The sequence below is a fragment of the Rhincodon typus genome, chromosome 11, assembly GCF_021869965.1.
Source record: "Rhincodon typus isolate 14 chromosome 11, sRhiTyp1.1, whole genome shotgun sequence".
NCBI classification, from domain to species: domain Eukaryota; kingdom Metazoa; phylum Chordata; class Chondrichthyes; order Orectolobiformes; family Rhincodontidae; genus Rhincodon; species Rhincodon typus.
The window spans coordinates 65,422,194-65,446,806 of record NC_063342.1 but is presented as its reverse complement, the minus strand read 5'-3'; the positions used below and the strand labels follow the sequence as shown (position 1 = coordinate 65,446,806).

At 40.8% G+C, this 24,613-nt stretch overlaps 1 protein-coding gene across 1 annotated transcript in view; it reads right to left on the bottom strand.

Annotated features, from left to right (window-relative positions):
- Positions 1-24,613, bottom strand: part of LOC109935041 (rho GTPase-activating protein 6-like) — a 515,598-nt gene that overhangs the window by 116,684 nt on the left and 374,301 nt on the right. The window contains exons 3-4 of the mRNA XM_048602528.1: positions 15,491-15,562; positions 3,747-3,888 (exon numbers count right to left, since the gene is read on the bottom strand). Coding sequence (XP_048458485.1) covers positions 3,747-3,888; positions 15,491-15,562 — 214 coding nt within the window. The remainder of the gene's footprint in view (positions 1-3,746; positions 3,889-15,490; positions 15,563-24,613) is intronic.

The following is a 24,613-nucleotide window of genomic DNA, read 5'->3' as shown; positions in this document are numbered from 1 at the left end:
TTCTGATCATGCTCAATGCATATAGTTCATTAGTTCTCAGGCAAATTGGAACATCCAGAGGTTGTGAAAGGTGGCTATGTCAAATAATGCCTTTTATATGGCCATTTTTTAAATTAAAATTCCACACTTTAATATGTGTTATATTTCCTCTAACCTAATAAAAAATGGAGAAAGCCAACACTGGTGCAATCCAGTATATGGCACTTATAGATTGGGCTATTTCACTACCCAAGGATTACTTCTATCCTTCTTTTTGTTCAAAGGCTTTCTTCACATTGGAAGTCATTGAGAAACTAGTGTAGAGTCACGCTTAGGGGTGAGGGGCGTGGATAGTGAGTACAAAACAAAAGGAGCACAGGATCCCAGATTAGCACTGATATTCTCAGTGCAAAGAAAGCAGAGGATTACCAGAACGAACACAGATTTCAGGCAAGGGTGAGTGATACTGACCAGAATGCTACATTGAGATGGGATGGCAGGGGCGCCATGGAATTAACACCATACCCACCTCCTACCTGTCCCAATTTTGGAAGCCACAGGGAAGATGTTGGGTAGCTCACTCATCTGTGGCTTCATTGAGCACCTTACATAGCCAACAATGGTCTGCTGTTGGGATTTTACCATTGGTGTTGGAGGCTGGTGCAGTGTTCAACCCATCAGGAGGACTAGTGGCTGGGCAAAGTGGGAGTGGAACAGGTGCCTCCTTCTCAGGCACTGTGCCCATTAATAGCTCCTCTAATCCAGGAGCCCTCCCACCAGCCCTGACAATCCTGGATCCCACCTCGGCTCAGTTGAGATCCAAGACTTACTTTCAAGTTTGAGCTCCACCAGCATCTCTTCTTCAGGGCTGCCTATATTCCAATGGAGCCACTACTGTTCCTCTGACCAGCTAGCAGCTCTCAGAGGTAGAAGGCCCGATGGTTGTTAAATGACAGAATGAGCTGGTCAACCAGAGGTGATGGTGTCAATACTTTTATGCTGGGGACAGGCACCCTACCCTCAGCACAAAATTCAGCTCTCTAATTTTACCACCATCACTCCCTCCCTGTTATGCAAGGATCAAAGGAGCAGCCAACCAGGGAATACACAGGACACAGAGGCTAAACTGGTCCACAACTCAATTGTAGTTGTGCAGAGTTTTGTCATCAACAGAGTTTAGAAACATCAATTAAGACTTTTTCTTAATTCACTCATGGGATTTTGGCATCACAGCATTTTTTGCCTGTTCCTTGCTATCCTTGAAATTTGACATTAGAAGAAGATCTCCAGAGATACTCAACCATCCAGAAACATCGAACAGTGTCAGTGAAGTCACTGCTGTGACTGATACCCATGTTAGTTCAAAGAAGCTGGGGCCCATTGCTTCCTAAATGAATTTTTCCTTGATAACAGCAACTTTTTTTTTTAAAAAAAACACATTTTTCTGGACATAATCCAGCATAGGTTACCTCAGTGGTCAGTACTTGCACAATACTGTAAGCGGTAACATTATTTTGTCAGAACATGCTTTTACGATTATGAAATTTGGCACACAAGTCTAAAACCTCAATTTGGTAAACCCCTTTGATGTGAAGTAGTGTTTTATGGAAAGATTGATATGTGAATGTTGCAAAGAGCACTAAACTGAAATACATGCAAGAGAAATAATCTTTTGAACTCATGGTAGTTTGATATTGTGCTAATGAAGTAATTCATGGTGGGGAGAAAATGGTCTTGCGTAATTTAACATTAATTGTGTGATAATTTCCTCCACAAGGATGATAATTTTAAATTATTTAAGTAATAAGACAACAATCATAAATATCATCAGATTACTATAACTGAAGATCTCCACTTAGGTGTTTTAAGGTACAGATGGATTATAAACTGTAGCTCTTTTTGGAATTACTGGCCACTTCAATACTACACTGGGGGTCAATTAGCTCAGTTAGCTGGATGCCTTGTCTGTGATGCAGAATGATGCCAGTGTGGGTTCAATTCCTGCACTGGCTGAGGTTACAATGAAGGACTCTCCTTCTCAACCTCTCCCTTCATCGGAGGCTAAACCAACACCAGTTTTCTCTTAATAACGCGAGACAGCACTCCCATGGTCCGGTAGGACGAGGGAGACTACTTTTAGTCAACATCTGAGTGAAATGCTAAGGCATGCAAAGGGAATATAGTAGCATAGTGGTTATGACACTGGGTTAATGATTAGGCGATACAAGTTCTAGTCCCACCATAGCAACTAGGAAAAAAAAATGGTCTTAGCAACGATTCCCTTTAGGGAAGAAACCCAATGTCCTTATCTGATCCGCCCTATATGTAACTCCAGACTCACAACGATGTTGCTGACTCTTATGTAACCACTGAAATGGCTTAACAAGCTGCTCAAGTTGCATTCGCCAAGGGGACTAATAAGCATCTTCTGAAAGGCAACGGGTAATAAATTCTGGTCCAACCAACACCACCTGCAATTCTCAAATGAATAACAAAAAACATATGACTTGCCCCACCACTAACCGGAACGCAATTGCACTCTGAACATGATTCAAATTTAGATCTTGAATCGAAGTGTCCAAAAATAGTTTCTTGAAAAATGCAAAATAGAGCTTAGGCCTTAATTAGCAAATCAACAAATTACTGAAGTGACAGGTGCAGCAAAATGGTCTTTATACACCACACCCTCTAAAAATGGGATACCACTTAGAGATGCAAGAACAACAATTTGTAGTATTTTAGTGTGACTCAAATTTTTAAAATTCAATCCAGTCAAGTTATTTTTCCTACAGTTTCTCAATTTCCATGCAAACAGCTCACTAAGTCTGTAACCTAGCAAGAAACCTGGAAGACTTGCTTGGAATGAACAACTTCAAAAAGGATAAAACTTGGGGTTTACATACACAGTGGAAATTACTGCAGGATTTCTGAGTTATGAAATCCTTGTGAAACTGACAAAATTTCCCATTTCCTGCTAAATGACACCATCAAGCAGATGAAATACTACATTATTAGACCTAGAGTGAGGTATTTGGTAAGTTTAAACAAGTTGGCAATGGCAACAAGCACATGACCCTTTTCAAGAAGAAGCAAGAAAACCATTTCTGGTCATGTCTTGACCACAGAGAATCACAAATACTTTGTCATCGCTCATCATGCTGGCAGGTGCAAAAGCAAATAGCTGTGAATAATGACGTAAATTAAGTTTTTAATATTTTTACACATTCTCCTATATATAGCAAAGATGATTCAGAGCATTCATGGTATACACCCCACTGAACAGATTAGATGACAAAATATTTGAGAAAAGAAGTTGATAAACAGATTCCAGTCTTAAATTGTTCAAAGTGATGCTTATTTTCTTTAGAAAGATCACAGTTTATTCAATCTGTCCAATTTCAATGTTTATTCTTGTTTTAACAACATTTTTAAGCACAAGATCCAAGAGCTGAATCTTACCAGAAATCAGCAAAGTATCATTTTTAAGAGGTTTCATGGAGGGTTTCGCTCCACGAGCCAGAGAAATTTTTCTCACACTCTTTCCGAACTTGCCTTAATAACTATTCGCCACAACCCTACGACACCCGACTTCTCATTCTGCCAGGCACAGATGGTCTGGCCATTCCTGAAACCTCCTGGATTCCTGGTGCAGCCAACACCTTTAAAGTCCAGTCATGAATCTGGTCAAGCACTGGCAATGTTCGGCAGAGGGTAGCCCGTTACCCCCCCAATCCTTTGCTTATGGGGATCTGGAGATCCTGCTGGACGCAGCTGCGCGTGGTTGTTGCCAACGAAGCGTGGCCCGAGACACTGGGGATTGATTGAGATCCGGAGGAGCCAGTGGCGAGCCAGAGTCACTGCGTTTCAATACTGACTTTAATATGGGAATTGTCAACATGTAGTTTCTATCTGGGGGGATGGGAGAATCAGAAACTGCATATCAATGAGGAGAACTTAATAATGAGATGTTATTCCATGTTAATGCAAGCAAATGGGCCTCTTCCCACTTGCTAGTGAGAAGCTGGTCTTGGGTTTCAACACTTGGTTGGAAAATGGGACTTCTTGTTCTCAACAGAGGGAAGATCCTCGATGCCCATCTCACACAATTCTTTCAATGTTCTCACACATCGTTTAGAGGCTGGGAAGATTCCAACCCAAATGTTTGCTAGCAGGTTCCTCTATGCAAACAACATGTTTCAATGGCTGTGAGTCATTACTAAAATATAATCATGCCCACGGAAAAGTACCTCAAATTTTAATTTCTCATGAAAAATGCATGTTGAAAAACAAACAAACACTCATTTAAAGTCAACATGTTCAACAATTCTATTTCTGTGGAAATGTGCAGAAATGTTTACTAATAGCCTGCGCATTCAGCTCCAAAACCACAGAATGCTTATATAACAGGCTTGTTAAAAATGCAGTTGCACCCACTGAGCATATTTGGTTTTCATCAAAGGATTAATTATAGTTTGATGATAATGATCACTATTCCCAGGAGCTGGGCTTGGCTCGCCAATGTTAATGTGCAGTGTTTCACACCAGTCTATTAATAGGCCACCAGAATGATCACTGCTCAGTTATCAGTGGAACAACCAATGATTTTTGAAGCTAAGGTCCCATGCCAGGGATGGGCTGCATTTTCACATCAGTGACTCCAGTGCACAGAAACATCCACTCATCTGGATTTTGCTAAGCTTCAGTCAATTTGAACTCAATGATTTGCAGAAGACAGCACTTATGTAGAGGACTTATGCCAGTGGGCATATATTCACATTTCCACTTGTACACCAACCGCAATGGCAATAGCCCTTTTCTAAGTCGTACTCTTCCAGAAAAATGATGAAAGCGTCACTGTCTTGAAGAAAGAGGAGTACTAAGGCTTGATCAAGGCTAAATGTGAGAGGAACTATAAAATTTATGGCAATTCATGACACTGCTACATGCAAGTGACAGGCTAACTTTTTCCTCTGATTTAATTTAAGTCATTGCAGTCATATGCGTAAATAAACAGATGAGAAAAGAATTTCCAAATTCAGTTAGTGAACACAATTCTTTATAAACTTTACCATTTGATAAAACAAAGATGCTGCTCGTGGTGACAGAAATTTTATTTATTTTGCATTTGGGTTTTGCTGGCAACCCTTAGGCAAATGATGCCTTGTTGCTCTCGAGAATCTAGTGGTGAGTCTTCTCCTTGAGGTGTCCAAATTCATATGGTGAATGCTGTCCATGCTGTTAGCAAGGGAATTTCAGGATATTTGCCAAGCAACCAAGGAGATATGATGACATAGGAACCAATTAAGAATGGTTTGTGACATGGAGGCAGTATCTGTAGTCCAAGCCCTTCATAGACTAGAAGGCGTAGGAGCAAAGGTAGGCCATTCAGCCCACTGAATCTGCTCGACCATTCAATGAGATTGCGGCTGATCTCATAACGTTAATATTCAAGTGAATCACTTAACGACCAAGTCTCAAAAGCCCTGCAGTAAATAATTCTACAGCTTCATTACCACCAGAAAATTTAAAAAAATCCTCATTTCTGTCTTAAGATTTGATCCCTTATCCTGAGATAATGCTCTTTGCTTAGAGACTGTCCCAAAAGGGGAGACAACCTCCCCTTCAAGTCTTCTAGGATCATGAATGTTTCAATAATGTCACTGTTCATTCCACTACACTCCAATCAAGTACAAGCTCAATCTACTCAACCTCTCCTCAAAAGGAAAAGCTTCCGTACTCAGAATCAAACTAATGAACCTTCGCTTGAAAGCTTCCAATACAATGGTCTGCTATCGTATCCTTTATTATAGACTCTAACACTTTCCCAATTACCGATGTTAAGTTAACTGGCCTATAATTACTGCTGTTTGTCTCCTGTCATTTTCAAATAATGGCGTTATATATTGACAGTTTTCCAATATTCCAGAACATTTCTGGAATCTAAGGATTCTTGGAAGATTATTACCAATGCATCAACTATATCTGTAGTTACTTCCTTTAAAATCCAGAGGACTTATCAGACTTTAATGTCCCTTGTAATTTTTCTTAAGTGATAATTACTGTGTTTACTTTCTTCCCTCCACACCTCCTTTAGCTCCTTGATTATTTAGTCTTTTTGGATTGTTCTTTGAAGACTCTGCATAAATAATTTGCATCAGATAGTAAGAACTGCCAATGCTGGAGTCAGAGATAACACAATGCCCACTTCTGAAGGAGGGTCCCGAACCGAAACGTCAGCTTTCCTGCTCCTCTGATGCTGCCTGGCCCACTGTGCTCCTCCAGCCCCACACTGTTACCAAATTATTTATTCAACTTCTCTGCCATTTCCTGGTTCTCCATTACTATTTCGCTGGCAACCTGGATCTATTTCCAGTGTGGCCTCTTTCTTGTTTTCTTTATGTATTCAACAAATCGGTTACTGTCTATTTTGTATTACTCCCAAGTTTTCCTTTTTTGCTTTAGTCATCTTTTGTTGGCTTTTAAAACTTTCCCAAACCTCAGTTTACTACTAGCCTTTGACACATAGCGTGCTTTTTCTTTCAACTTGTACTATTCTTAACTAGGCTAATCATGGCTGGTTTACCCCTTCCTAGAACCCTTATTCCTCACCACATCTTTGCTGTATGTCGTTATCTATTTTCCTAGGAGATCGTGAAGGCATTGGTGATGATCTTTCAGGAATCATTGGAGTCAGGGAGGATCCCAGAGAACTGGAAAATGGCAAACGTAACACCCTCATTTAAAGGAGGGAGGCAGACAGACAGAAGATGGGAAAATATAGACCAGTTGGCTTGACCTCAGCTATTGGCAAAATTTTACGAGTCCATTATGAAGGATGAGATTGCGATGTACTTGGAAGTACAAAGTAGAATAGAGCTGAGTCAGCATATCATCATACAAAATGACAAAACTGTTAGAATTCTTTGAGGAGGTAATGAGCAAGTTAGACAAAGGACAGCCAGTAGAGGTGAACTATCCAGATTTAAAGAAGACCTTTGACAAGGTGTCACACAGAAGACTACTAAATAAGGTCAGAGGCCATGGCGCTGGGGCAAGATACTGGTGTGGATACAGGATTGGCTGACGAGCAAGAGAGAGATTAGGGATAATAGGGGTCATTTCCAGTACGGCAGCCAGTGGACTAGGGGAGTTCCGCAGGGGCCTGTGTCGGCACCACAATTATTCACATTATTTAACGATCTGAACAAAGGAACGGAGGCCATTGTTGGTAAGTTTGCAGATGTTACAAAGATATGTGGAAGGACAGGTAATGTTAAGGAAGGCTGCAGAAGGATTTCAAAAGGCTAGGAGAGTGGGCAAATAAGTGGTAGATGGAATACACATTCTCACATTGTGAGATAATGTGCTTTGATAAGAAGAATAGAGATGAGACTATTTTCTAAACAGGCAAAGGCTTCAGAAATCTGAAGAACAAAGGGACTTAGAGCCCAAGTTCAGGATTCTCTTAAGGATAACATGCCAGTTTAGTTGGCAGTTAGGAAGGTAAATTTAATGCTAGGTTTAATTTTGACAAGGCTAGAATACAAAAGCAGAGATATACTGCTTAGGCTGTAAAAGGCTCTAGACAGACCACACTGGAATATTGTGAGCAGTTTTGGGTTCCATGTCTAAGGAAGGATGTGCTGACGTTGGAGGGGTCCAGAGAGGGTTTATGAGAATAATCCTGGGGACTGGAGGCCTTGTCATATGAGGAGTGGTTGACACTCTGGGTCTGTACTTGATAGAATTTAGAAGGATTAGAGGGATATCTTGTTGAAACTTGCAGAATTCTGAGGGGCCTGGGTAGAGTGGACATGGGAAAGATGTTTCTGCTAGTAGGAGAGACTATGATCCGAGGGCACTAGCCTCAACTACTTTTTCCTGCTAAACTGCTTTACCGATCCACTCCAGCCAACTCAGCCCTCATCTCTATGTAATCACTCTTATTTAAGTTTAGCAGTTTTTCACTCTCAAGCTGAATGCTAAATTCTACCATGTATGGTCACTGTTCCTTAGAGGACTCTTACGCTGAGATCATTTACTAAATCTTCCTCATTATACATTACCAGCTCCAAAATAGCCTGATCCCTGGTTGGATCCACAACACACTGTTTTTGGAAACTGTTTCCAAGGCAGTCTGAATTTTTACTTGCGACTACCTTTGCCAAATTTGATTTGCCCACTGTACGTGAAGTTTACAGATACCCTCAAATAATATCCTCATTCTTTGTCCTACAGAACAGCCACAATTAAGGATACTATGGACTACGTGCACTAGTTCTTCCTCCCCATGTTATTTTGTCACTCATGTGGATTCTGTATCATCTGACCTTAGATCATTTCTTGAAATATTGGGGGGTGGGGGTGGGGGGGGGGGGGGGGGGGCAGTGGAATGGTGCAGTGCATCCACAGTGTGCTTCTGAACAGGATTAATGTCTAAACTGGAAGCCAATCAACACTTACCCAAGAGAAACATTTCACACCTCTGAAACTATCTGCGTTAGCAAGGAGACAGAATTGTCGGAACATTTACCACTTCTTGAATACCTTCCATACCCCAACATGCACATTTGGGCATCCCATAGCCACTCTAGAAACCCAGGAGGAGGGAACAAAAAAAAAAGTGAACTTTGTCCTAACTTTGGCTCAATTATTTCTTTTTATAATTTTTGTGATTAAAATGGGGTTGTATTTCCCTGTGCCGGTGTCTTGTGATTGCTTCTCCACTTAAAACATCTGTATGCGTTTATCTTTTTTTTTAAGATCTAGCATTTTTAAATTTGTTGGGAATTGTGGTGACTTGTACACATCTCACTATTTTCATAAATACAATTGACAATAAATTGCTATTCTATTTACATGAAAGCATGATGGCAACTGATAAAGATCAATACAATGGGACACGGAAACCATTTCTTTCCCAGACCAGCTACCTTGCACCTTTTCAGGAGCTGTATCTAACCCCATGTTATCTCCAATGGAAATTTCCTACAATTCATAACATTGCATTTCAATTTGGTAGTCAAATGTTACTTTTGTTTTGCCAACCAGTTACATTACACACAAGGATTCAGGACCTTTGTGTGTAGCCAGACGGAAATCTGTAGCACTGAAGTTGAAGAGACACCAGAGATAGAGAGCTAAATCAGTATAGAATGAGGGTTAAGGTTGGAGATCAGGAATGGGTTGGGGAGGGGGATGTGGGGAAAATGGTTATATACCATAGTACGAGACTGGAAGAGAGAATCAGCTGCGGTAGGGAAAAGTTTTTGGGGGTACAGTAAGAGAATCATACATGGTAAGAACCTGGAAGAAACACTATTCTGTTGGTAAGAGTCAGACAGAAAAAGAAAAGGAAGAAGAGTTTGCATGGAAACACAGAAAAAATGTAATTGGGTGAAAAATACCCAAACTGTTCCATTTTATGTCCCACCAAAATTAAAAATATTAGATCTTAAAAAAAATGCTAAAAGCATGCAGATGTTGTGAGTGGAGAGGTAATTACAAGACACTTGCACAGAAAAAGAAAATGAATTGCAGAATGCAGCCCTTGTAATAACTCTGCCAAGAACTTTAACCGCAGCAATGTAAAAAAAGGCAGCAAGCCAATCCTGTTGATTTTCTCATGGATTTTCTTTTGTTGTTGAAAACATTAGTAGCATGGGGGCTCGGTCACTGTTGGTCAGAACAGGACTCCAGGTCTGTGGACATGCAGCAGACAAAGTGGGCACATGATACATTCGAGACCACAGCACTGCCACAAGGAATACAGCAGTGGAGGCTGGAGCAGGATTGGGTAGGTGGAGGGCTCCATAAACCCTGCCATAAAACATTAAGATCCGAAAAATAAATATGGCATTGCAACTCATCATGATTCAAATACAGTTAGCAGTAAGAATGAAAGTTATTGAGGCTCAGCATAAAAGGAGATTGTGGAGGTTGTGTTATGAAGCTGTTCTCAAGTTTAATGAGGCAGGTACCACTGGCGTGAGATCAGCAAGTCATATCGACTTCCAAAACAGTGAACGAATTTAATATTGAAAACACAATTACAAAAATAAGTTCTCTCTTAGTGTTATGGGAAGGTGCTACAGGAAAAGACAAATCAGAACATGATAGCCCATATGGAAAAAAGCTGCGACTAGATTATGCAATCCACATAGGTTTCAGCCTTGGCTCATTGGTGGAACATTACTAAGTTAGAAGTTTGTCAGTTTGGGCAGCACTCCTGAAGTTTTTTCTTGTTATTCTTCATTTCTCCATGGGATGTGGATGTCCCTGGCAAGGCCAACTTACAATGCCTATGGCCAACCTTCCTTCAAATCAGGTAGTAGTGAACCATCTTCTTGAACAGCTACAGTTTATGTGATGAAGCTATTTCAACAGTGCTGTTCAGTAGGGATTTCAAGTACTTTAAACCAGTGACAAACAGAGTAGTAACATAAAATAATTACAGCATAGAAGACCATTCAGCCTATCATTTCTGTGCTGGCTCTCTTAAGGTAGCCATTGATGCATTACCACTCCCCTGTCCTCTGCACATACGTCCTCTTCAGATACCTAAAGAACTTATAGAATCAGCATTTTCAATACAGGAATGTTACATAACTTCGGTGGAGAGGCTGACAGGGTTAGAGTACAGCAGAGGCAATGGTGCTTTGCATCTGGTTCGTATCATACCTAACTTTGGAGGTGATGGTTTGTTAGTGAATTTGGGTAACAAGGAGTTCCTATCAGAAAATTTGAAAACAACATTAGGTGTGAGCTTTGTAACCGAAACAAAACTGACAGTATATCTACTGAAAGATGTGAACTTACAAGTTAAATTGAATGAATCAGGTTTCTATTTTGTCCCCTACATTTTGGCCAAACTCAAAATTTATTTTCGAATAAAATGAAATACTGCAGAGGTTGTCAATCAGCAAAAAAATACACAGAAGCTGCTGGAGAAACTCAGCAGGTCTGGTAGCACATGACTGGAGAAAGCAAGTTAATGCTTTGAGTTCAATAAGACTTGTTCGGAACTGGTTGGGCTGAAAATTGATGCTTTCAGTTAACAGTATAGAAACTAAGTGAAAGAGGAGAACCCCATTATTATTCAGGGTCAGTGGGGGGAAAATTGGTTAAATGGGTCAGACACAGCTGAGGGCCCTGTCAACCACAGCGGATTTCTTCTACTCAGATATTTTTTACTTTAAAATTTGTTATATGCAGGTTTCATTGAATAGAATGGTTCTATCACATAACAGAACACTTAAGCCACAATCTCTATAAACTGGAAATGGTTGGAAAAGTTAACAGTTATATCTCTCAGTGTTCCTGCATAAATTCACTAAGAGGCTTTTTAAGGGGGAAAAAACTACACAGGCTACTCAAAACAGAAAAAACTGAAGACTGTCAAAGGATGCATGTTTTATGTAGCAAAAAACCAAAAGGTACATGTTCAATTGTTTCCAGTGACTATTTGATAAAACTAGTTGCACAATTCTCATTGCTGGGTTACATTGGTAATTATATTTAGGTCAAAACAAGATGAATAATAATTCTGGCTGCACTCCTAATGAGAGACATGTGATTCCTGTGGATTTCCTCATACTAATGTTATTTACTTTGATGAACAAAAAAAAGGAACAAAAAATCTCAATTTGAAAGAGAAAAATGCAAATGTAAGGAATTGCTCTCATCAGAAATTCAGTTTCTATTGTTACTACTGAACAGATAAATAGATATTGCAAAGTAACTGTGGGCTTAGTTTCAAATGTCAACTATTCCCTGCTAATAAAAACCCCATTCCATAGCATAAACATACTTCTGCTAACAGAGCGAACACATGGAACTTTTCCAGCATGATCATCCATACTGTAAATTAAATTTGTGCAGCAGACTACACAACGTGCTCATTTTTCCATATTTTAAAATGGTATCCTCATTCCCCAGCGATGGGTATAGCTGGTTGTTAGGCCAAACTTTGACTGTTGCTAGCAACATACAACACAACACCATCAGCTAATACGTGATGCCATCATTCACTTGCACTCTCGTTGCCTCATAGCAGTCAAAACAGAATACGGTGTAAGCAGTAAATGAAAGATGGCTGACACTAATAATAGAAACTTTTACAATTCTAAGCAGTCTTCAATCTAGCACTTTCATCACAATTTTACCTCAATTTGCAACAGTATAAAAGAAAATAAAGTACTCAAGGTTACATCTGTGATTACTGATTGTAAATACATGTTAATTAAGTTACGTAGGTTTGCTACCATGGAATGTGAACATCCCTAGCAAGGCCAGCATTTGTTGCTTATTCCTATTTTTCTTCCAGGGGTGGTAATGAGCCACATCTTTGGACTTCAGCAGCCTATCTGATATTGGTACATCCAACACTCGAAATATGCAGGCAAATGACCCTGGAAAAGTCTCAGAAGATAAGAAAATTCAATCACAAGGGCGAATAACTGGAGAAAATTCATGGCTATACATGGGATGGAAAGAAGCTGTGAGCTGCAGCTCTCCCCGCCACCCCCAAAGAGGTTTTGTTTCTAATGCTGCTGCTCCATTTCCACCAACCATACTGGGATCTGGGGTTGAGTCAGGAAGCAGAACATCATTCCTAATGCCAATTGCTCCACTAATAATTGGGAAGTTAGATACCATAGCCGTTCATCATTGTATTACATTATCTGACCAAGTTTATTGGAATTTTTAACCATTCATAATATTCAACGTGCTGACAGGCAGCACGTATATTGGCCTTTCCTATAAAGGAGAACTGTTTAAAAAAAAAAATCAATAATGCAACAGATTTGTAAGTAACATCTCGAACGTTGAGAGAGTCTATCTAAAAACTCTAATGCTGTACTTCAATAACTGCCATGACTCCATAGTTTTGTATTTATCTAGTTTTTAACTCAGTAGTCAAAAGATTACATAGTGATAACACTTTTCCACACACACTGTAGGTGGTGTTGAAACAGTGAGACAATGAGGAATTAAACGTGATTCCTTCATCGCCACCATCAGATCAAACTTCTGGAACTCACAGCCGAACAGCACTGTTGGAATTCCAAACTCACTACATGAACTGCAACAGGTCAAGAAGATGGGCTATCATCATCTTCAAGAGCAATGATGGATGGGCTACAAATACTGGCTTTGCCAGTGCAGCAAAATTCCAAAATTTATTTTAAAATACCTGAGTCGAGGATAAATTATGATCTGAGCCAGTTCCTTTGGAATCAGTGAGTACACCATAACAAGGCACAAAACTGCTATTGTATTTGATTCCATGGATGTCCACAAAGCACGCAAGAAAATTGTTAATGTGATGTCAGCAGGTAAGTAACTTTTCCAAAAAAAAATTATGTCTTTGCAAACCTATGAAGAGAATCTTTCTAATGATTTAGCAATGAGAGTGCATTATCTTTTATTGCATGGGGACCAAATATCATGCATTTAATATTTCATAATCAGAACATTTTCCCTTTAACCATTAATTCAATGAGTTGTCACTTGCCAGCAATTTTTTTTTAAGAAATATATTTCAGGTGAATAAATGCCTTGAGGCTCATGTGTGTGGAGAGGAAATACGTTAGGAAAATTGTGAAGTAGAATCACTTGCATCAAAAAAATCAGGTCTCCTTAGCACAGACCTGCAAAATACTCAACAAGTAGGTTCTGATATCCTCACGTATTTGCTGATGTGTCACAGAACTTTCCATGTTGGCAGTGATCATCAGAAAAGCACCTGGTGAAGCCTGACACACTAATGGGATGGCAGACTGTTTTACTCCCTGTCATATCAAAGAGTCCAAGCCACAAGCATGTCAAAGCTTAACAGGTGAAGCAGAGGATCACTCCTTCAATAATTTGTCTCTTTTAACATTGGTAAAGGATTGCACCCACAAGTCACATTTGTTTTATCCCTGAGGCATGCAAACACTTTGGTCATCAAGAGTGATCTCTTCATTCAGAGTTCTGCAGACTGCACTAACTCACCCTTTCTCCAGTCACCTCAATTCTCATTTAATTGACTTCCAAATGCCAAGTTTGTGACTTCAGGTTATTTGCACTTAGTGAATATCCCTCCATGCATACATCCCACCCTATCATAAGTGGCCTCTTTGAGCAATACATGTACTTTTCACTCCACTGATACAATTAGCCTTTCATCTTCACAACTTGCGACCGGTCTTTCTGCCACTAAATACCTGTTTTCGAGAGCGTTGTTGCTAAACTCTCCACGTTAAAAGAAAAACAAAGAAGATGCCAAGGTATCTTTCAAATTTTCTCTTTGACTATTTGTTTCATCCTCAAATCTTACTGCCCCATTTATCTTTTCTAGCCACCATATAGTTCCTTTTGCAACCTAGAAAGTCCCTATATATAAGATAACCACAATGGGTAGGAGTGTTGAGTTTCTTGCGCAGTGATATTCATTAGTCATGATGCCTCATGGTTATATATGGCTTTCTTCATTTTTACTGAGTAGAACATTGAGAATATGCTTGAAAGTTTGTAAAATTAGACGATACACATTTCCCTGCATGTGACACATACGAAACACTTGCCCTTCAAATTTGCTGGCTTCATTTCGTGACAGATCTACTATACTGTTTATAGATTCCCACATATTGAGACTCAATTATTAAGTAATTATTTAAATTAGGACTCATTTACAAGTCTTACTTGAAAGTGCTTGTATTATTAAGATTTCCCAGTTTTTTAAAAAAAAGTGAAACTTGATGTTATACTGTATCACTGACCTTACTGCAATCAACATAAATGGTTTGATATTACTGATGTACGCTTCAACAATTTCAAAAAGGTAACAAGTATGACAATTCCCCTTGTGCTTTTGCCCTTCTCCTCGAAATATTTGTTTGCATGGAACTATTTCAAATTAAAGTGGGAATAAAAAGAGAAAAATCCAATTACTAAGTTAGAAAAATCTGTATGGATAGAATGGGAAATTGTACCCCAAACACTCAGTGAAACTCAAGTAGGGCCAATATGATCTGAATTTGTATTAATTTTTACATCCTCCTTGAAACTAGTCTCCAGATTAACTCCATCCAGAGTTCAAATACACATTTTCTCTATACAGGGTGCTACTGAGCCATGGGTTACTTTTGATACTTGCAAATTCCTCCATGGCGTTGACACGCACCATGACCCCCAACCCCACAAATCTCCATAACGTCCTCTAACCCTTTAACTTTTTGAGATCACTGAAATCATGGGCATCAACAATTTTCATTTCTTCACTACAGGCAGCTAATCTTTCAGCAGACTGAGCCCAAGTTAGATTTTAGCTAAACCGAAGTCATTGTTGAACTCATAATTGAAGTCAATTTACACAATATAGGTATGATTACTTCTATAATCATGCCTTAGGTAAGGTTTGCTTTTTAATCTTAAGTGGAAATGCTTACAAACTTTTGAATTTTCACTTGTTTGGTTTCCAGGACTTTTAAAAATAACTCAGATATTTAATACATTGCTTACTCACCTTTGTCCTTGTTCTTTTCCTTGCCCAATGAGTCTAATTTCCGTCGCAATGATTTCTTCCGCTTTTGTCCATCTATAAACAAAACAAACAAGATTAAACATTTGTTGATTGAAAGAATGATGCTGTAAGTATACAGGAAATTTAAGTCACAACTCTAGAAAATATTTAAGTCTTACGTGATACGAGATACAAAACAAAACATTTCAAGTTCAAACAAAATTAAGGTCTATTGCAGTGCTTACATTTTTCTTCCTTCCTCACTCCAGATTTTTTGGCTTCTTTGAGAATATATGTAAAATATAGATTAGTTCCAAGGACATGTTCACTAGCTTTGACATCCATGCAGAACACTATACTCTGGCCAGGATAATGTGATAAAGATATTATTCTGACTTAAATATTCACTCCCTTCACCACCACTGCAGTGCTAAGATGTACTATCTCTAACGTGGACTATTGCAACTCACTAAAGCTTCTTCAAAAATATCTCCAAAACCCACCAGCTGAAGGACGAGGGCACACGTAACACCTTGAAGTTGCACCTCAACACAACCTAACACATACATCACTGCTGTTCCTTCGTTGTTGTTAGATCAAGATCCAGAAATTCCCTCCGAAACAGTCAACTGGTATAATGCTGATCAGCAATCGTCTCATCTCGAGAGCAAAGAATGATTTGAGGTCATGGAATTATCCTCTACTTTTACCTGATTATCTACAGTCTATCAAGAATTTCTCAACATCACACATGCAAATGTCACCCTACAGGGAACTACAGACTCATCAGCCTTACACCAGTAATAGGGAAATTGCTAGAACCTATGACAAAGGTCACTTCAAAAAAGAATCATCTGATTGGGCGCAGTCAGCATGGATTTGCAAATGAAAAAGTTGTGTTTGACAAACTTGGAGGTTTTGTTTGAGGATGTCACTTACAAATAAGTGACAAGGGAGTCAATGGATGTATGATATCTACATTTTCAGAAGGCCTTGTTAAGATCTCCCACAAGATTAAAGAATATGGGATAGTAGATAATGTACTGGCAGGGTTTAGGGATTAGCTAACAGACAGAAAGCAGTAGGAAAACATGGATCACTCTCAGGTTGGCAGACTAACTAGTGGGGTACCACAACGATGGGTAATTGGGCTCCAGCTGTTCAGAATATATTTGAATGATTTGGATGCACTCACTAAAAGTAATAATTCCAAAGTGGCAGGTCTTACAAAAACAGGAGTGTTTTGTGAGGAAGATGTAAAACATTTTCAAGAGGATTTGGACAGGCTCAGTGCATGGGCAAAAAGATGGCAGATGAAATATAATGTGGAAAAGTACAAGATTAGTCACTTTTGTAGGAAGAATAGATGTGCAGAATATTTCTTAAATGGTGAGAATTTGGAAAGTGTAGGTGTAGAAAAGAACTCTGGTGCCTTTGTCAAAATGTCACTGAAGGCTAGCACACAGGTGCAGTAAGCTATATGAGAAGACTAATATGTTGTTAGTTTCTTTTGGGACTGGATTGGAGTAAAAGGAGTATTGAAGTCTTGCTTTAAACGTATAGCAGCTTGGTCAGACTGCACCTGGAATAGTGTGCACAGTTCTGGTCTCCTCCCCTCAGCAAACATATTACTGACAGAGGGATTGCAAAAGACTTGTTGCTCAGTTGGCAGATTTACCCTGTGAGGAGAGATTGGGCAAACTGGCCTGTATTCTTTAAATTTTTGTAGAATGAGAAGTGACCTCATTGAAACCGACAAAATAAATAAAGGGCTGGACAGGGTACATGCAGATAAGATATTTATCGTGGTTCAGGAGTTAACATCCAGGGGGCATAAATTAAAAACAAAGGCGATGCCATTTAGGACAGAGATGAGAAGTTTTTTTTAAAAAATTCAAAAGGTGGCAAATCTTTAGCAGTGTCTAACCAAGTGGGTTGTAAAAGCTCTGTCTTTGAGTATATTTGAAGTAGCATTTGATAAATTTTTGATTACCAATGGTATATTCATTATGGGGATAGTGTGCTGATGAAACCATTGGCTTTTACCCAATGACTGTATCAAGTGGCAGATGAGGTTCAAATCGGCTGAATGGCCTACTCCCATTCCTATATTCCTTTCAAGATCCTGTTTCAGGTTTTTAAAATTAAAGGAAATATTTTTCCTAAAAGACAAAATAGTCACAACCTGCAAAATCCTGTTCCTGGGGAAGCAAAACCTGCACAACATCACTGGTCAATTTCTCTTTACGTGAATGAATACTTTATACACACAATTACTTTCTGCTTCCAGCTACAGTGGAAGCTACAATGGTCCAATGTCACTCTCAAAAGGATTCAGACCTGCTCTCAGATCATTTTACTTACAAAAAAAAGAAACCCTTTAATTAATAGCCAGGATTTCCTGGATTTGCATTAGCAAACCTTTCCAAAGAAAAACTTGACAGTTAAACACTAAAAAGGGAACTTGAAATAACTACACAGAGGCCAGTATCCCATCATCACCTCAGTTCATGGGACTAAATCTCCAGTTTATATTTGTTAGCCATGGCTTTCTTGATTGGCCAAGGTTAACAATCCCAATCGAGGACCTTGTAATCAATAAGGTCCACCTGGTCCCAATGTATTTTTTAATTCATTCATGGGGTGTGGGCATCGCTGGCTAGACCAGCAACTGCCGATCTCCAATTGCCCAGAGGGCAGTTAAGAATCAATCACATTGCAGTGGGTCTGGAGTCACATGTAGGCCAGATCAGGTAAGGATGGCAGATTTCCTTCCCTAAAAAGGATATTAGTGAACCAGATGGGACATCACTACATCCATCCCACCAAAGTCTGGGAATGTAGGCCTAGTCTTTCTCTTGTAGCTTCTCTTGTGATGTATTCACCACAGGTTCAGTTCCTCTGATTTGGACTCCGACACAGGCAGCGTGTACTGTACCATAGCCCACCTCTTGCCACTGGAGCATCCCGGCAGAGTTTTCTCCTCTTCTTCCAGTGGTGACAGTATCAAGGCTGTATCCACCTCGGACTCGGACTTTTCCTTGCTACTAGATGGAGGGGGACACCCCACAGTTTCCGACAGGCAATTCTGGCTATGCCTGGTGGGTAGGCTGCTCTGAAAGCCAGGTACATTTTTGCTCCTGCACCATTTGCGAGGTAACAGCTTTCAGGTAATCCACATGTTTGTTTAGGACCATACCACCAATCCAAACTTTGTTAAGTAACATAACCTGACCTCATGTCAACCTCACCTCAAACCCATGCAAGGCCATTTCCATGGTTCCAGGCTGGGAATATATGTTTAATTTGGTGCGGGGTCTTCTTCCCATCAGCAACTCTGCTGGAGCTATCCCTGTAGTTGCATTTGGGGTGGTTCTATAATCGAACAGGAACCGGGACAGTTTGGAATCAAGTGACACTGTAGGCTGCTTCTTCAAGCCTGCCTTCAATGTTTGGATTGCTCTTTCCACTCGACCATTGGACAATAGATGGTATGGAGCTGTCCTTATGTGCCAAATGCCATTTGACTTCAGGAACTATTCGAATTCCCTGCTAGTAAATGATGTCCCATTGTCCGTGACCAATACTTCCGGGAGTCCGTGTATCGCAAACAATGCTCGCAGCTTCTCAATCGTCATCCCCAAGTTTGCTGAACGAACTTTATGCATGTCCAACCACTTTGAATGGGCATCTACAATAACCAGGATCATGAAAGGACCATCATAGTCAACATGCAACCGAGTCCAGGGTTTACCTGGCCATTCCCACGAATGTGGGGGACCTGCTGCTAGCAAATATTTTCTCCTCATTGACACTCGGGGCACTGCCTCACCAACACCGTTATGTCAACATCCAACCCAGGCCACCAGACAAGGCTTCCTACCGGCATCTTCATCTTGGAAAGCCCTGGATAACCCTGGTGGAGTTCAGCCAGTATCTGGTGGTGACCTTTACTCGGGACAATCACCCTTTCTCCCCACAGTAACATGCCATCCTCTATGGTGATCTGGTCTCACTGGGCCCAGAAAGGTTTCTATCCTGGTTGAGATGGCCCTTCTGTTTCCCTCATTACCACCAGCTGTTTTAGTTTCACCAGGACAGGACCTTTTTGTGTCCACAGTCTGATATTGTCAGTGGTGACAGGAAGGGTGTCCAAGAAGTTTAAAACGAAAACGGACTCTTCCAGGGGAGGCACCAGCGGTGAAGTATCTGCCAGTGGGAGGTGGCTCAAGGCATCGCATTAGCCACCAGCTTCCTGGACAGTTTTCTAATTTGTACTCGTACACGCTGAGAATAAGGACCCAATGCTGAATTCTACCAGAAGCAATGGGTGACACTGCCTTGTCCTCTGAGTAGCCTACCAGGGGTTTGTGATCTGTTACTATGACAAATTTCCATTTGTAAAAGGTAAAGGTGGAACTTCCTCACATCGAAAGATGACCACCAAACCTTCCTTCCCTATCTGGGCATCAGCCAAAGTCCAAGAAGCATACGCTATTAGGTGTTACTCTCCGCTGAGCCACCAGTGAGCAAACCCGACCCCGATGCCATATGGGGAGGCACTGCGTGTTAGTGCTACCTCTTGCTTCGGATCGTAGCGGGCCAACATGTTAGATGACGATAGCTGCTTTTTCACTTCCCTAAAGGCTGCCTCTTGGCTACGCCACCATTTCCAAGGCTGACCCTTTTTCAATAGCGGGTGCAAGGATTCCAAGATGGAGGCCAGGTTATGTATGAGTTTTCCTTAATAATTCACTCCATACCACTCTTGTTGCCACTGAAATAACTGCACAGAGGCCAGTATCTCATCAGCAAGTTACCCTTTATTTTCTTGTGCACAGTACACTGGCTGTGTCCAGCCAGATCGGAGTCAGACCCCTGAACTGAGGAGACTCTAAACCTCCTGCTCATATTTTTTTTTTCCAGTTTACACTCTTTTTGTTAAACTGTACAAAAATGCAAAACAAATCAAGGTAACAGTCAACAAAGCAAACAATAATTTACAGGGAAATCAGGACAGTAAAATGAACTCCAAAATCCCACTGAGCAATCAGTTAACAAATCAGTCAACAATTTACAGGGGAATGGGGACGGAAACCAAACCCCGAATCCTACCATGACTCTCTATTAGAAAAAAAAAACTTTAGACAGAAGTACACACAAGATAAATCCATATAAACAATAATAAAGCAATGCATGCAACACTGACACCCCTGGCAAGCCAGCAATCAGCCCGCCCTTACTCACCTCCCATCCACCTCTAGGACAGCCTACACCCACGCACCTTCAGGTTCTTGGCCCGACCCCACACACCTTCCAGCACCAAGCCCGCCCCTGATCGTCTTCCGACCAACTCTAGGGCAGCCCATCCCCACGCCTTCTTGGGACAACAGCTTTCAGGACGACCTACGCACCATCCGGCTTTCGGAACAACCTACCCACCTTCTAGCTCTCGATAAGGGCTGCTGGACCTAGGGATATGGAAAACACAGTACATACAAAACAGTCCAAACATAAAAGGGCCCAGTCCGTGCCTGGAAGCAGTAAGCACACCCAGCGCAGCATACATACAGACAGTCAGTCCATCCTTGAGATAACAAGGTGTAGAGTTGGATGAATACAGCAGGCCAAGCAGCAGAGGAGCGGGAAAGCTGACGTTTCGGGCCTAGACCCTTCTTCAGAAATGGGGGAGGGGAAGGGGGTTCTGAAATAAATAGGGAGAGAGGGGGAGTCCTTAAGGCCTGGTCCACTTGCAGAAACACAACAGGGTCCCGGAGCCCAGGCCTAAACTCAATATGGCCCACCCACAGAGGCCTAGCCCACTCACGGAAACACAGTCCACTCGCAAAGGCACAGCTGACTCATGGAGGCTCAGTCCAGACACAAAAAAAGATGAAAACACGTGCAAAAGTAAAGTGCAAACACTTAAAACTGTGGTGCAAGGAGCAAGCCTTGCCACCAAGTCACCTTTGCTTCGATTCCTAAAATAACAATACACTGGCTAGTAACAGCCAGTGTAAAAAAAAAGCAGTTTCCCACTGAGAATTAAAATCCAGCAGTAACACTGGCTGTGACCCAGCCAGCCTGGAAATCGGTTCCCAAAAAGCGAAAAAGAATCCACAGTACTGGCCCAGCCAGTTCGGAAGTCAGTTCGCACCATCTTCAGTTTATACTGGTCAGCCAGGGCTTCCCTGATTGTGCCAGGTCAACAACCCCAATCAACCACCTTGTAGTCAACAGGGTCAACCTGGTTCCAATCCCTACAGAACTGTTCACTATTTATTACGTACAAACTGTGCGGTTCAGGTCCGATATCAAAACTGTATCTTTGGGAAAATCAAATGCACCTCAACCTTCGTATCAATTTAGGCTGGAGACACAATTTAGCTGGGGCTGGCTTGAAAACAATACATTCGTAACTGGAACAAAAAGATAAAAGGTAAATCTTAACAAGTCAACCTACTTCCAATTGCAAGAAAATAATATGATCATTGAGAACAAAACTGTTTTAATCCAGCAGCTACTTAACCAATTGTACCGGATACTGTAATTTCTTCATTACACAAACATTAATATATTTTACAGATGTATGCTCGGACAGCATTCAATTGAAAAGTCCTGTGTAAACCTTTGGGTTGTGGCACCTAATAGGATTTGAATAGGGTTGTGAATCTTAATAGGATTTTTCAATATTCTGTGATGTTTGATATGCTGTAAGATTGCTGCAGTTACACACCCTGACTATCAGTGGCACTGCAGACAACTCTGCACTCTGAACTGTCAGCCAACTAACTTTTTCCAGCAAGGTAAGTAGAACAGAAAGTGTTCGATTTAAACTTTACTTCATCACTCAGATTTTAAAACCATGTTACCTATTTTAACTTTAACCTGTCCACTGCACTGTCACCTCCGGTGCAAGGAACTCATGGGCCACTTGAGGATTTATGCTATTTGACCAGCTATCCCTGCAGCCACTGAAATAAACTTCCTCCAAGGCTCCACTTGTCCTGAACATACCCCACTCTCCAATTTCTCTTCTGCCTCAGCTTGTCCATGGGGCTGGCCTCTTGCTCCCTCATTCACATTAAATTGCCAACCACCCAGCTTCTCCAAGTTCCCATGTCAACCAAAACGTTTAAAAACATGTTTCCCTCTTTCCTCAAGCAATGTTCCTCTCTTCTTCAAAGTTGGTGTCACATTTCCACCCTGCTCAAAAAAAAACCCTTACCCTTCTGCTTTTGCAACCTTGTGTTCTTACATGGAGGCACAGTGGTTAGTACCGCTGCCTCACAGTGCCACGGATTCAGGTTCGACTCCAGACTTGGGCAACTGTCTGTGTGGAGTTTGCACATTCTCCCTGTTCTTCCAGGTGCTCCAGTTTCCTCCCACAGTCCAAAGGTGTACAAGTTAGGTGAATTGGCCATGCTAAATTGCATGTGTAGGCTAGGTGGAAATGCAGGGTTACAGAGGTGGAGATGGGGGTAGGAGGCGGGGTGCGAGCAGGAAAAGAGTAGGTCTGGGTGGAATGCTGGAGGGTCAGTGTAGAATCGATGGGTCGAATGGCCTGCATCCACACTGTAGGAATTGTATGACATTATTATCCCAACTCCAACATCCCTCTTCAAAAAAAATGCAGTCATATCCCAAATCCATGTCCATCTTTCCTTGAACTTGCTGTTTGAGTTCCTCCTATCAGGTTTCTACTCCTGACCAAGTACAAAACAATAACTCTTTTCAAGGCCACAAATGGCAATCTGATGTGACTGTGACAAAAGTAAACCATTCAATCTTGCCCTTAGGAGCGCGACTGCAGCCTTTGACACAATTGATCTCACCATCCTCCTCCAAAACCTCAGGTCAGCTGGGGGTATCTGCTCTCCCCGGTTTTATTCTTATCTATCTAGTCACACATAGAGAATCACCAGTGATGGCTTCTCTTCCCACGAGATCCACCAAAGCTGTTTTCTGCTGTTCCAGAAAACTATCCTCGAATTCCTGCTATTTCTCATCCTTGCGGAACCAGATTCAAAAGTTTCCTTCTCAAGCCAACTAAACATGAATTTGAAAAAGGAAATATTTTCACTGTCATAGGGAAAATTGTAGGGAATTACTGCTACTTGGACAGCCCAGTTGATAGAACTAATACAGACAAGATAAGCTGAATTGTCAGATTCTGTGCTATAAATTTCAAATGATTCTTTGATCCAAACTTCAGAAAGGCCAGAACTACATTTGCCAATAAAATTCCTTTGAACCTTCAGAAGAGGTAAACAGATCACTCCTCGTTTATCAAAACTGCCCATTTCCACTCGGTTCCCAACTGACTGTTGTCATAAAATAACAAACAAAGCAAGAAAGAGCAAGGTCCTGGCAGGCACAGCTATCAATTTTATTTTTTCAATCTTTACTGATAATTTTTCTTCAACTCATTTAATGACAACATTCAAAAATACTTTTGTTTTCATCTGAACCCTTCCAATATACTTCCAATTGCGTATTTATTACCTATGCCTAGCTGCCCGGAACTGAGTAGCTTGATAGGTCACTTCAGCAGGTAGGGTTAAGAATCAACCATACTTCTGCAAGTTTGGAGTTACACATCAGCTTGACTAGGCAAGAATGTATGTTTCCTTCCTTCAATTAGACAACTGCACAGTCACTTTTTACTTCCAGATTTCACTTAAAGGAAACGACTTAGCAGTAACTGTTGATGTATATCCATAGAGTGCGACATGGTTCATTCTTAGTGATTCTCCACATGGATGCATAGTTGAGGATATGAACAAAGCAAGAGAAGTTCTTCCAATGGGCCAGTGCAAGACAAAATTATAGCAGATGTTACTTTACACTATCCTTTAAAAAGTACTCAATAAAGGAATAGCTTTGAAGCATATTTCATCTACTTATCCCCAACTAGTCAGGGAATGGATGGCATTAAAATGGAGCAAAAGCCTGAAGAGAAATAGTATTAATTTAAGTTTCTGATGCAACAAGTTTTGCTGTGCCTCTGTTTACTTGTTTTAGAATAGAAAAGGAGAAGGGTCCTAGATTGTGAGATAACAAGGTGTAGAGCTGGATGAACACAGCAGGCCAAGCAGCATGAGAGGAGCAGGAAAGTTGACGTTT